Genomic DNA, 15,046 nt, shown 5'->3' on the forward strand with positions numbered 1-15,046 from the left:
AAAAGAACCCTGCACGTAATTTTACATTAATTTATGGTCTAAATGTCCACAGAGGATAGTTCTTGACGGCCTTATACTCAAGAGCACGGGGCTACAAAGGTAAAAATGTTTTTGTAATAGAACTCTGAACGTCATGATACATGGACTTATGGTCTAAATGTCCACAGAGGATAGTTCTTAACGGCCTTAAACTCAAGAGCACGGGGCTACAAAGGTAAAAATGTTTTTGTAATAGAACTCTGTACGTAATGATACATAGATTTATGGTCTAATGTCCACAGAGGATAGTTCTTGACGGCCTTAAACTTAAGAGCACAGGGCTACAAAGGTAAAAATGTTTTTGTAATAGAACTCTGTACGTAATGATACATAGATTTATGGTCTAAATGTCCACAGAGGATAGTTCTTGACGGCCTTAAACTTAAGAGCACAGGGCTACAAAGGTAAAAATGTTTTTGTAATAGAACTCTGTACGTAATGATACATGGATTTATGGTCTAAATGTCCACAGAGGATAGTTCTTAACGGCCTTAAACTCAAGAGCACGGGGCTACAAAGGTAAAAATGTTTTTGTAATAGAACTCTGTACGTAATGATACATAGATTTATGGTCTAATGTCCACAGAGGATAGTTCTTGACGGCCTTAAACTTAAGAGCACAGGGCTACAAAGGTAAAAATGTTTTTGTAATAGAACTCTGTACGTAATGATACATAGATTTATGGTCTAATGTCCACAGAGGATAGTTCTTGACGGCCTTAAACTTAAGAGCACAGGGCTACAAAGGTAAAAATGTTTTTGTAATAGAACTCTGTACGTAATGATACATAGATTTATGGTCTAATGTCCACAGAGGATAGTTCTTGACGGCCTTAAACTTAAGAGCACAGGGCTACAAAGGTAAAAATGTTTTTGTAATAGAACTCTGTACGTAATGATACATAGATTTATGGTCTAATGTCCACAGAGGATAGTTCTTGACGGCCTTAAACTTAAGAGCACAGGGCTACAAAGGTAAAAATGTTTTTGTAATAGAACTCTGTACGTAATGATACATAGATTTATGGTCTAATGTCCACAGAGGATAGTTCTTGACGGTCTTAAACTTAAGAGCACAGGGCTACAAAGGTAAAAATGTTTTTGTAATAGAACTCTGTACGTAATGATACATAGATTTATGGTCTAATGTCCACAGAGGATAGTTCTTGACGGTCTTAAACTTAAGAGCACGGGGCTACAAAGGTAAAAATGTTTTTGTAATAGAACTCTGTACGTAATGATACATAGATTTATGGTCTAATGTCCACAGAGGATAGTTCTTGACGGTCTTAAACTTAAGAGCACGGGGCTACAAAGGTAAAAATGTTTTTGTAATAGAACTCTGTACGTAATGATACATAGATTTATGGTCTAATGTCCACAGAGGATAGTTCTTGACGGCCTTAAACTTAAGAGCACAGGGCTACAAAGGTAAAAATGTTTTTGTAATAGAACTCTGTACGTAATGATACATAGATTTATGGTCTAATGTCCACAGAGGATAGTTCTTGACGGCCTTAAACTTAAGAGCACGGGGCTACAAAGGTAAAAATGTTTTTGTAATAGAACTCTGTACGTAATGATACATAGATTTATGGTCTAATGTCCACAGAGGATAGTTCTTGACGGCCTTAAACTTAAGAGCACAGGGCTACAAAGGTAAAAATGTTTTTGTAATAGAACTCTGTACGTAATGATACATAGATTTATGGTCTAATGTCCACAGAGGATAGTTCTTGACGGCCTTAAACTTAAGAGCACAGGGCTACAAAGGTAAAAATGTTTTTGTAATAGAACTCTGTACGTAATGATACATAGATTTATGGTCTAATGTCCACAGAGGATAGTTCTTGACGGCCTTAAACTTAAGAGCACAGGGCTACAAAGGTAAAAATGTTTTTGTAATAGAACTCTGTACGTAATGATACATAGATTTATGGTCTAATGTCCACAGAGGATAGTTCTTGACGGCCTTAAACTTAAGAGCACAGGGCTACAAAGGTAAAAATGTTTTTGTAATAGAACTCTGTACGTAATGATACATAGATTTATGGTCTAATGTCCACAGAGGATAGTTCTTGACGGCCTTAAACTTAAGAGCACAGGGCTACAAAGGTAAAAATGTTTTTGTAATAGAACTCTGTACGTAATGATACATAGATTTATGGTCTAATGTCCACAGAGGATAGTTCTTGACGGTCTTAAACTCACTCTGCAAGCCATACTACATGGACTTCAATAAAATTGTCATAACTGTTCTATGGGACAAAATTATCAAATAATGCTGCTTTACTGCTAACTTGTTATGGATTTGAATATCTCTGAAATCAAGATAATTCCTTCAATTAGATGTTCTAGGAACGGTTAAGGCTATTCTACCGACCTTATCTTATGCAACACAAAGTTAAACCACCTGACTGAAAACTAACACCGAACTTACAAGGAATGGACCACATATCCTGATCGACATTCCAGGAATCCAAATATTACAAGAGCCGTTCCAGATCCTCTATCGGACCTCTATGAACCTACCAGATCTTAAAACTACCGGTAACGCTAACTCTGAAGTAGAAAATATGACCTTCGCGATACTACAATTCCCAAAACTACATCCACTAAGATGAACGCTCTGACCGTCTAAACACCTAACTACTCAACATTATCTGGAAAGTAAAGGATAGAGTTAACTCAATTATTATGAGTTAGCGAATCAGTATATTAAATAAATACCTATATTTTACAATATTAGCTGTATAAGAGATAAGACTAATTTCACGCACCTGAGCATCACAAAATACAGACAAAGAAGCGAGCGAAATAGTATAGTTCTCAATCAAACGTACACGAACAATAACAACAATAACAAGCGTACGTTGCCTGTAAAGAGACCAACACGCCGAGGATCAATACCGACGCTGTACGTCTACACAAAAGGGATGTTTGTCGTCTACTCACTGACTCATCAAGAGCCAGTAATTTCATAAGGGAAGCCAGAAGTGATTGAGTCTCTAAGCAATCGCACAAATAGGACAATCAACAAGGACGTGTTGACAGGCCGGGCTCCACACTGTGTCGTACGTGGAGAGACAAGGGGGTGGCGCACAACGTCGTCCCTGCGATTTCTGCCCTTCAGGACACAACTGTTTGTGTTCAACTTCCATCAATTTGTATTCTTTTATGTAATAACTAGCTGTTTCCCGCGGCTTTGCACGCTTTTCGTAATCTATGTCCGTGTATGTGAACTTCTGGTTTAATTGAATTATATTTAAAACGCCGATGTAGAGTTTGCCTTGTTGCCACGACCAAGAAAATATTGTGTACGTACATGTACTTTATTATAAAGTGGTCAGCACTCAAACTTTAAGTTCAATCAGAAATGTATCTTAAAGACAAATATACATAATAACTTAGCGCCTTCAAATACTGTTTGGCTAGGTAATATACGTAACTGTCTCGTAATTGCAGTTTACGCCGCTTGGTGGTACATCAATGGGCATAGCTTTATAAACCTTCTCCGTGTACAAATACGTATACATACAAATTTTCATAATGGTCTGTCTAATATTTTGCGATTCCATAAAGGACAAACACACACACATTCATTTATATATATATATATATATATATATATATATATATATATATATATATATATATATATATATATTATATATACATATAATATTCATTTATATATATATATATATATATATATATATATATATTATATATATATATATATATATATATATATATATATATATATATATATATGTAGATTTTGCTGCTTAGAATGTTAAAAAGTTTAGACAATTTAAAATTAGCTTAGATAACATTGGTTTGTTTAGAAAACAACTAAATGTACGTCTCATAAGTAGGGGCTGCGACGCGGACCTTTTTTGTAATCCCTGGACGTCGGGATTAGAAAAGCTCGACCCAGAATCTCAAGATTTAAGAAAGAAATTTAAGTAAATTTGAGAATACAATTAAAAAAAAATTATACTGTTTAAAAGTCATTTTGTACACAATGTAAAATTGCACCAATTTTTATTAAATTAAATACAATTACAGTACAAAATTCTGGTGGTGGGATAGAGGGAGGAAGGAAGTATGACGTCTTTCTTTTCCTAACGCTTGCTAGCGTACGTTATTTTTGTTGTTGCTCTGAGTTCGTTTACTTTGCCCAACGATTGGTGCATATGCAAAAAAATAAATATTAACTATACGCCGATGGTTGATATACGTCATATAACAAGATCAGTTCTTCCTTTAAAAGTGGTAACAGACTATTATTGTATTACTGCCTTTTGATTTTAATTGTGGAGCCTAATGCAGATTAATTTTGTACGACAATTATAATTCTCTACTACAAATTACTTATTATTAGGGACATGACGTGATTTATAAATGCTTGACATCCCAGATTACCTTGTTGAGCTTTCAATATTATCATGGCATCTCTGTATTATCATACAGGTTGCCTTGTATTGTCGATCAAAGTGCGTTCTTATACAGGGTATCGACATTCACTCGCAAAGCAAAGGACGGTGGCTTTCGAACGCTTGCCCTCGCAGGCTAGAGTCAAATTTCTCAATCGGCTCCCTGAGGGTTATATGCAGTCGGATAGTTTAAACCAGTTTAAAGCTCTTCTGAAGCGCCTACTGGTGTCAAATGCGATTTATTCTGTTTAAGAGTTCATGACTGGCTGCTGGGAGAATCAACATTTAAATACAAAATAAGGGTCTTTTTCGTTTAAACCAGTTTAAAGCTCTTCTGAAGCGCCTACTGGTGTCAAATGCGATTTATTCTGTTTAAGAGTTCATGACTGGCTGCTGGGAGAATCAACATTTAAATACAAAATAAGGGTCTTTTTCGTTTAAACCAGTTTAAAGCTCTTCTGAAGCGCCTACTGGTGTCAAATGCGATTTATTCTGTTTAAGAGTTCATGACTGGCTGCTGGGAGAATCAACATTTAAATACAAAATAAGGGTCTTTTTCGTTTAAGGGCCAGCACAAAAAACCCTAGCTTGCCTATTCAAAACTCAGATCACGCGATGCTTGCCCGCTGCGCAGCGCTTTGCGCTGCTTGCTCTTTTAGAAAAAAAAATTAACTCGAACTTGCAAAGTTCAAGCCCAGATCAACTCACCACGCTTTATTGAACAAGAAAAACTAAAGACAGAACTAAAGCAGGTTTCATTACAGGCAAAAGATAAGCGGCGCGCTTTTATCACTGATAAGATAAGACGAGTTTATATTAGAAATAGTACCTGGACTACTGCCCTACGAACTAATAACAGCAAAAAACGATTAAATGCACTGTCAGTCAGGTATAGTATGTTTGTAAGGTTCTGGCCCTTACGAAACGAAAAAGACCCCAAAATAAATTAGTTAAAGCCCCGAGTCTCATGTTGAATGAATGATTGGAGTGAGAGCAAGACATGTATGTTTGAATGAGTATTGTAAGTATGAATGTGTATAGTTGGGGATTTTAATTAATAATATCATACAGACTTTTGCAATGCAATGTTTTATTGTCAAAATGCAATAAAAGGACAGAATTATTGTGGCTAAAAGCGTCCGGAATATCGGAATCCCGGGATTGCTAAGGAGATTTGGATAAGATCTGCATGTTTTGTCATGTTCAATTAGATAAAGAGTGTTGTCAAATAATAGCCTTGGAAAGGAAGCCAATAGTTTACAAACTTAACTATTAGTTTGAGAAAAGCAGTCAAAACAAAAAGCATCAAGATATTTTGTACGAGTAGATGATTATTAAAATTCCAGAATTTCGTCAAATGAGAGTATTTAATAAAGTCACCAAATATTTTGACAAGTTTCGTACAGTGTAGGATATGGTTATTATGGTTACTGGTTGGCCCTCATCTATATACAAGACTAATATATATAATCAAAATTATTTACTGGACTAACTTACATTATTACACATTAAAAAATATTCTACTATTTTGCTATGGCCGTCTTGCGCCGTTTCGCCTCCTTCTCCGATGGTTTTAAACCTCCAATAACCTAAATTTAACTTCAATTAACGTTAGTAATTAGTTTTTTTTTTCAATTCAATGATTTATTCTATAGCATATAACACACCTTATTTTGTTATATAAAAAAAATTATACAATTCAGTATTGTGGCATAATAAATGATGTCTGTGGCCTACAAATTGCAGTTGTCTATTTTTATTTTAGAATTTATATATAAAATCGTTTTAACAATATACAAAATTGTTTATTATTATTAATATGTAAACTATTATAATACCGCTGTGCACAGCAAAAAGGACCGTCACCACGCACAAGTCTCTGTGGCCCATGTGGGACTAATTTCGTGTATATTAAGTGTACTCTGTTTGTTCGTAAATTCTGAAATAAATTTTATTTGATTTGGTTATTGAAACACCGAATTGTCATGTGTTTTACTAACATGTGCCATCCTGTAAAAAGAAACCACTGACATGACTACTACTAATAACGAGCCCCATTCCGTGCCGTACACATTACTGCGATCTCGGGCAGGAAGTCTGAACTGTTTCTAAATCAGTTGGCGTGCGGTAATGGTAGCAAAACAGAACCAGATGTGACTTGTCTTCGACAAAAACAACATCTCGTCCCGCGAGTGTGACTGGCGTTTTATTTCCTCCGACCTCCCACAGTGTCCCCGACACCAGAAACTATTCCGATTCCAAACTGTCCGTCAAGAGTGAACACGTGATACGGTCGATCGTTGGCTACATTTCAGCGCATTTCAAAACGCTACGATCATCAAACTATGTACTTATACATTACTGAATACGATGTTAATGCTGTATTACACCAAGAAAAATAATCATTATAGTAGATTTACCCAGCTATTGCAGCCGAGTGAACTTAATTATCGAAGATATCATCGTAATGCACAATAAATCGAACTTTATTAATGTTATGAGAAGGGTGGGTCTTAGGACGTCGGCAGTGTTAGTTATATACTACGTTCCTCGCTTATCGGTATATGACTCAATCATTTAATTCCTTGAGTGTACTGCGATATCCATAATTGTGACATGCTTTTTTCTAGTTTCCAAAGATCCTTTTTCTAACGTTTCGTAGCAGGAAATCCAGAACTCAATTTTCGATTGTGACATTATGACAACATTACGTGGCAAATAAGTCACTTTTGATCACGTTATCTGAAGTAAACAGATGTAAGTTCAACATCCTTACACCAGGAGGGTTCACTTCTGTCTTTTAGTTTAACCCCACACTGGACACAGCATAAACCGATGTGTCACTTAAATCTGGGCAACCTAATGGATGTCCAAGGAGCGGCACATCACTAACCGCAATGTCACGATTGTGACGTGCAAGGGTAAATCTATAAGTCAAGTCTACTGCGGCAGGTTATTGTTGGCGTTGGTGGGGTTCCCTAAGAGTCAAAGGTTCTTGCTAGCCTAGACATAAGGGCATGCCACCCCTGCCTGCTCTGACTGCAGAGGCTGGTTCAGAGCTAGCTTTCACTTCTTCAAAGGAGACATGACTGAGATTAATGCTTTAAATTCTTCCTCGTGGATGTCGACAGGAGACGGACCCTACCCCCAACCTTAACCATCCAGAACATCTTGTCACTCCGGAAGCAGCACAAACATCCTTATAGGTTTAGGTGAAATTTATAAGCTTCTTGTCCGAAGAGAGCAGAAAAAACTATTTTTTAGCTAGAGTTCAATTTTATTTTGCACAGACTAAAATAGTCGTTAGCTTAATGTTTGCCCTGATTTGCACTGATGGTTTTGTTGACAGATAAGCAACTGACTCGAAAAGGTCACTCAAGTTACCAAAACGTTAAAGCCATTGTCATTGTTGGACTGTTTGCGAAACGTAAATACTACATGATTAACCACTTCTTATTTAATTTCTAAAAATTAAAATGTTAAATCTTTCCCTTTTCGTCGGGATTGACCGATTTCAATTCACTCGAATCGTACTTCTCGTTTTACCATCACCTTGAACGGTATAGGCGAAACACATTAAAAGTTTGTTCACAAGGACTTCTGAAAGACGGTCTATTAGAGTCCTTTCGCACTCACTTACTCGATGTCACGACCAGACAATGTGGTGGCCGATAATGACGTGACGATATTGTGTCAGATCAACATTGCAGGTCTGCTGTGAAGGGGGGGGGGTTTTCGTCGGTGACACTTTCAATTACACGCGATGGAAAGTTAACACAGACTTTCAGTCAACACAAACACTTCGACGTATGTTGTCATTGTTGCCTAAATCGAAGGTGATGAAATGCGACCCTTTGTTAGCAATAGGACGGGTTGCCCAGTTGCACCTTCTACGACGTAAACCTAAATATTCTGAAGTTCACAATATTCATCGCGAACAAAGACAAACCAAACAAGGCCGTATCGCAAAACGATTCAAGTATCACTGAAGGCTTTATAAGTCTAATGTAAAAAGCGCAGAAGACGAAGCAGAATACCCGATAACATAACCTGAGTATAACGATTAAAACAAGTTGTATTTAGTTGTAACATGTACTTAGGGTGCATCTGAATATGTTTGTTATTTGAACCTAAATTATTGCATGCTACACTTAAACACAACAAAAATGAAATATTATGTTCAGTACAAGGTTTAATTTAATTTACTTGTAATATTTTGTTTCAGGTAGTGGAGTTCTTTGGCAGATTACGAAACGTTTTTTAAAATAATTTTTGTTGAATGGGACAACAAACGATGAAACCAACTTAAGCAAATACGTTATGCGTTAACCCTTCGACTGCCCTTGATAATAAAGTAACTAGGGTAAATATTTCCATTTGTTTTTATAGTGAGTGGTGAATTTTTTTGCATGTAAAAATCAGGTATGTCTAGCAAATATTACATATATTTGCTATAATTTTACTAACATTAAACTTGAGAACACTATAATATTAAATAATTTTAGAAAACTTAAGCTTTTTATTTTTTTTACGGTTAGTAGAATTGAAAATTTTTATTGTACGTTTCTAAAAAGGGGTACTTACCGATAAAAACAGTAATTGTAATAAATTCTAGAGTGTATGTAAATGTGAATATATATATATATATATATATATATATATAATTTCAATAAACATTGAATCGCAAAAAGTACTCTCCCGGCGGAGCAAGTACTTTTTGCGATTCAATGTTTATTGAAATTAAATAAGGCTATTGCCATTTATACAATTTAACGTATATATATATATAGTAATATTTGTTATAAAACTATTAAACACTTAAAAAACAAAAAAGAGTGGGTGGAACTACTTTTTCTGCAAAGACTGAAAAAGCACCGTCATTCTAAAATTACTCAGCTGATATAGAACAGTAATACAACCCGCGTTGTGTTCGGCAACTCCTTTCCAATGGCATATGAATCACGTCGATAATTGTTTACGTACTATAACAAATGAGTTTAAGCGGGCGGTTCAAATCGACGGATTTCCGTTGATTGGCATTTTAGGAACGGAAATAAAGAACGGATATCCGTTGTATGGTGGTAGTCGGGGGGAGATGGGGGAGCTTTGTATCCAAGGTCAACCATGAATACTATATTAGCTTCAAACAACATAGACACAAAGAGAGAACAACACGTAAAATTACACGCTACGGAACACCGATACACCGCACCTTGCACAATTGCACAACACAGATTCGGAGCGGTTTTCCAATTAAAAAGAGACGATTCATTCCTTCTTGGCGTCAAATTGAGTGGAAGCTGTGTCGAATTCCATTCCGAACAGAAATAAAACGAGTAGTGAGCCCTCACAAAAGCCCCCCCTTCTCACCCCCCCCCCCCCACCAACGGGCGCACAACCGTGCTCTGCTCACATGCAAAACCAAATAATTGCGACACAGCTGCACCTCCCTCGTACCTAATGGAAACAACTTTCAGATATTCCCTTTACATTGTGCCGACTGCCGACTCCACTCAACTCATTTATTAGGGGAGAAAACATCGCTTTCAAGTGTCAAACATACTTTGTCCGATAAACATGTGAAAATGCGTTGTAAAGAGAATTTTGTATGCACTTTCCTTTTCTATCCCTTTCTATCCCCAGTAGGGCAGGCGCTTACGATTATCGATTATGCCTCAAGTAATCATAAAATAACAAGACGAATATAGAGATGAAGATTTCTTAAGAAGAGTTAAAACACTATCTAACTAAATTTATTTATCATGCAGTAGAGACATGTTGATCGAATTCACGATAGAGCTTTTACTTATTTGTTTAAAGTTTGTTATTGACAATGGAAGGTTTGAAAGGATAGCATAATTTCGCACATTTGCCATCGTTCTGGTTACAAAAGGTATAACGCAACGTTTCGAGGATTGGAATTTATCCTCTTCGTCAGGTAGGGGAGGTATTAGTACATACAAAAAAAGAGAACAGAAAGAAGAAAAGAAGGGAAAGAAAACTTGTGCTCGGTATTTGCATTCTCTGCAGTGACAACGCCTGAACTAGACTCCAAGCAGGTTTTGGGGTTTGTTTGAACCCTTTACTTTCCCTTCTTTTCTTCTTTCTGTTCTCTATTTTTGTATGTACTAATACCTGTCCCACCTGACGAAGAGTATAAATTCTAATCCTCGAAACGTTGTGGGATATCTTTTGTAACCATAAGGATGGCATATGTCCGAAATCCTGCTATCTTGTCAGAAAATTTACGCCATAGAATTTATCATATAATTGCCCACCCTTTTATTAGACATACATATATATATATATATATATATATATATATATATATATATATATATATATATATATATATATATAAATTACGGCACGGCGTGAGTATGCTGAATTCTAGTAACAAAATCGGCGTGAGAAATTATTTGTGTTGTGTTATTGGTGGCGACAGCGAGGACAAGAAAAATAAGAAACAGCGGGCCCTTGGTTTCAAACTATAATCTCGTCTCTACGGCATTTATTTGCTCTTCTGGCCACTCAGTGACATATAGAGGCACCTTGGCAGCTAACACAGAGGATGGGGATCGTTAATATAGAGTTGGGCGACAGTAATTTGTGCTAATATCTGAATTTCACTTCATTTGTATTGTAAATAATATTGATGGACAATGCCTGCTGGTATAGTGATCACTGTAAAGATTGATTTATTTTTATAGGAAAGAAAATGTTTAGAATTCCAATAAACATTAAATTAAACTTGTACAACAATGACTATTCATTTGTATTTCTTTGATACAACTCGTTAATGTTGTTATTATCCTGGACTTTACTTTTGAAAGAATGATGAACAGAAATAAAACCGTAAACGACCTTGACCTTGACTTCCTTACATTGTGCTATGTCTATTTTTCTGTAAACCCCACAGCATTTTATATTTTCGTTTTAGACTGTTCCATATAAAGACATATTTGTTTCGTTTGTATTTCAATAAATGCATCAACAATTAATTAATTAACGCTAGATTACTAATGTGATCCTTATCAATATTAACCTCCTCCCAGAACTTCGTCTTGTTAGAGGAATTTCATCAATTATATTCATGCGATTTTCAGTGCCATGCGACTCTACAATGTCACTAACAGTCTGTTCGAATACAAACCATAAATATTTCCTACAATGTTTAACCACAAAAAAGACTCCCAATTTCCCAAATATTGCTCAGCGTAATAAATGTCTTCTCTCAGTTTCCAATTTTCATGGAATGAACAATTGATTGAACTTTGAAACTCTGTTCCTTGGATTGTTTAATTACAACAATGTTAATAGCCGGTGCACTGTGGCCATCAACATCGTGTTTAGACTCTGACAAACCAGTTTCCAAATTTGTAAGGTAAGGTCACACAGCTGACAATATGCCGAAACAATTAAGATCTACAATTGGATCTAAGTGCAGTTCAGCTCTGAGAATCACTTAAAAATTTCGTGAGAAGTGCGGAAAATTACTTTCATGGTGTAACACACACTTTCTTAAAATCGTCGTTGAATTGGAACGTTGAGAATTTTACAGCTATCAATATACAACCATCCTTATAAAATTACTTTACGTAAGTGTAACAAAGAGACGTTTTAGCTTCTGATCTCTTAATTGCTCATTCAAGAGAATCTGACCCGACTATTTACGGTTTATAAACTACTAGAAGTAATTGGAATATTTTTTAATTTTTACAAATTATATAAATATTTATATACATTTTATAATTTATGTATATATATATATTTATAAATTGTATAAATTACCTCTAATTTGTATAAATTACTGGAGGTTCTTGTATTACAGCCTTATTTAAACAGGAAGCAAATATTTTTACTGGGGTAATCTTTTTGAGTATATAAGTTTTAATGGTTTTTCCCCCCAAAATATGCTATTTCCATCCTCTTGCCGACATAATTTATACATGATTAAAAGATAGCTCATCTTTTTTTCAAGGAGAGATTGTTGCATCTCACGTTAACAGCCGAGCAGTGTAAGATGAATAATTCTGTAAAACACAAATTCAACAGCAAACAGTGTAAACTCAGGTCAGACACATTAGTACCTGATCCCATGTTCCACTCGTCACAGTATGTGCAACGAACAAAATACTACCATGACTAATTCATACTCAAACTGTTAAACATATTAACAGTGACACTTCCACCCATGTTAGTGACCACACCGTGCACTAGGCACTAAGCAACAAGCGAGAATGTTAGTGTCAGTCACAGGCCAGCGAAGTGGTGGTGGTTGGTGGTGGTGGTGGTGGGCGAGGTGGAGGGTGTAGAGCAGAGAAGACAGACGGAAAGAAGAACAGAGACAGCGACAGCGTGAAAGTACAGAAGAGGTGTGAACTCGGAATATAAATACCTTGGGTATTTTGGCATGGCGACCGGTCCTGGTGTCCCGGATGGTGGCGATATCCAGGAGATCCACCTCCTGTAACAGACACATGTCAGGATTAGTTAGATATTATATACAACTACTTGGTTGTGATAGGCCGTGAAAACTCCCACAACACGGCCTAGTCTACTACCTGCTACTACTAGCAAGAATGGAAATAAATTGAAATGAAAAAAATTTGTATTGATAAAGACGAAGTTAGGACTAAAAATTCCTGTCTTCCACTTAAACTCTAAACACAAATAATGAAAATAATAAAACAATATCGCAACTAGCATGTAAAACTAAATTACGTTTATTAATTTTTTATTAATTAACGTTGTTAATTACGATACAGCATAAAAATTTACATTCTAAAATTAAAAAATTAATATTAAAAAATAACAAAACAAAAAATTAAAAAACAAAAACAAAATTTTAAAAACAAAAATCCCTTTAATGCACTAAGCAACTAATAAAATTATGACATCGTTATCAGATTTCATTCTCCATTCACTCAGTTTACACGCAGTTACCCTAATTGCGACCACAAGAACCACCAACAGTCACTCCCGCCGAGTTCGCAGCAGAAATGCCTTAACTATAGGCAAACCGCTAACAAAAAGACGCTGGGCGATTTTAGTTAACGCAGGGTGGGATATAAACCCCTCCGCCGCTGTGATGCCGCACTCTCACTGTATCCCCACCACTGCTCGGCACTCGCCCGCTTGCTCTATCCCCTGACCTGTCCATTGCCACAGGCTACCACCAAAGTACAAGCTCCCTGGATACTTCTATGGCTCCGTTAGTCTGTTCAATTAATATTTTACGCTTGTATTGGCCTACACACAAAAATACAATATACTTATAGAATTAATAAGGAGCTTCAGTATAAACAAAATGGCACAAGCGAGACACGACCCACACATCTGATAAAACAAAACAGAGACGAGGAGATGCTTGTCTCACTCCCCACCACTGGAGGGGGCCCCTCCTGCGTGTAGCTGCTCAGATATTTGTTTCTGCGCAGGTTTCTTTGCGAGCGGTTGATCTATAGCAGAGGGGCTAGCGGGCGATATATGTTAAATTACACGCCAGTCCACTGAACTGTCTCGTCTATATTGTTGTCATTTACATCGAAATGTGTGACCGTGTCAATTATGTAACCTATTAGGATAAACGTAACCCCTTTTATTATGATCATTACATTAAACATCCACCAAGCATTTCTACCGCTTATACATGAATCTAACTACACACTCCAAATTCCAATTCAAGTTATTGTTTCCAAATAAATATTACTGAACACAAAACGAATGTACTTCAGAGAACTAGTGTCCTATTACCAACACGTGAACTGGTCTAGCCCACGTTCACACGATACCAGTCTGCTACCAGCCAATCGACTAGCAGTATCGTGTAAATAGGCCTGTGTAATTTACTCTGCAAAAAGACTAGCGAAAGGAACAGTAAGCAAGAAGGGGAGAGTTGATGCCGAGATTTAAATGGTTCTATAGACACTTGCGGGTGACAGCAACCGGCGGCGGCAAAAGGCGAGAGGAAGAGTAAATCCTCCTCTCTCTATTCACTCCACTCTCAATCCTTGCTTTAAAATGGTAATATTTAACAACCTTTCTTCATTGCTATAGCATTTGGTGGAAGTTCTACTTCATGAACAAGACGCTATTCAACATTCAGAGTAGCATTTCTATCTCGCTAATTTATATTGACAGTATAAATCTATTTTAATTTTTAATAAATTAGTTTCACAGCCAAAACTAAAAATAAATTGGAAGTGTACTGAAGATGCTGTTGATTAAGTAGTCACTAACGTATTTTATACAGAACTAATATGTTGAATGTTGGACCATAAAAAATAAAAATAGGAATAAATACAATAATTGTACTATCAAATTGGTTAACACATCTCTTGATATGTTATGTTTTATTTATTTTAATTGCGATTCTGTGTACGTAAGGGTATTTAAAAAGTTAGAATGAATTCAAGATACCATCTGATCAAGTCTTCCAAAACCATTTCCTCAACAGATTCCTAAATTATCTCAGGCGCTCTTAGAATTCCCACAAAATATTACCAAACAATTCAGCAGGAATTTAAATAATCCTAAATATACCAGCCTAAGCAGTTATTGGATTG

The 15,046-nt window shown here is 36.1% G+C and overlaps 1 protein-coding gene across 2 annotated transcripts in view; it reads right to left on the reverse strand.

Moving 5' to 3' along the window:
- The window catches only part of LOC124356652 (1-phosphatidylinositol 4,5-bisphosphate phosphodiesterase classes I and II), a 352,296-nt gene that overhangs the window by 53,376 nt on the left and 283,874 nt on the right, over nucleotides 1-15,046 (reverse strand). For both annotated transcript variants that reach the window (XM_046807779.1, XM_046807778.1), the window contains exon 3: nucleotides 12,877-12,945. In XM_046807779.1, the coding sequence (XP_046663735.1) occupies nucleotides 12,877-12,945 (69 nt within the window). The remainder of the gene's footprint in view (nucleotides 1-12,876; nucleotides 12,946-15,046) is intronic.

Source organism: Homalodisca vitripennis, chromosome 3 (assembly GCF_021130785.1).
Source record: "Homalodisca vitripennis isolate AUS2020 chromosome 3, UT_GWSS_2.1, whole genome shotgun sequence".
NCBI classification, from domain to species: domain Eukaryota; kingdom Metazoa; phylum Arthropoda; class Insecta; order Hemiptera; family Cicadellidae; genus Homalodisca; species Homalodisca vitripennis.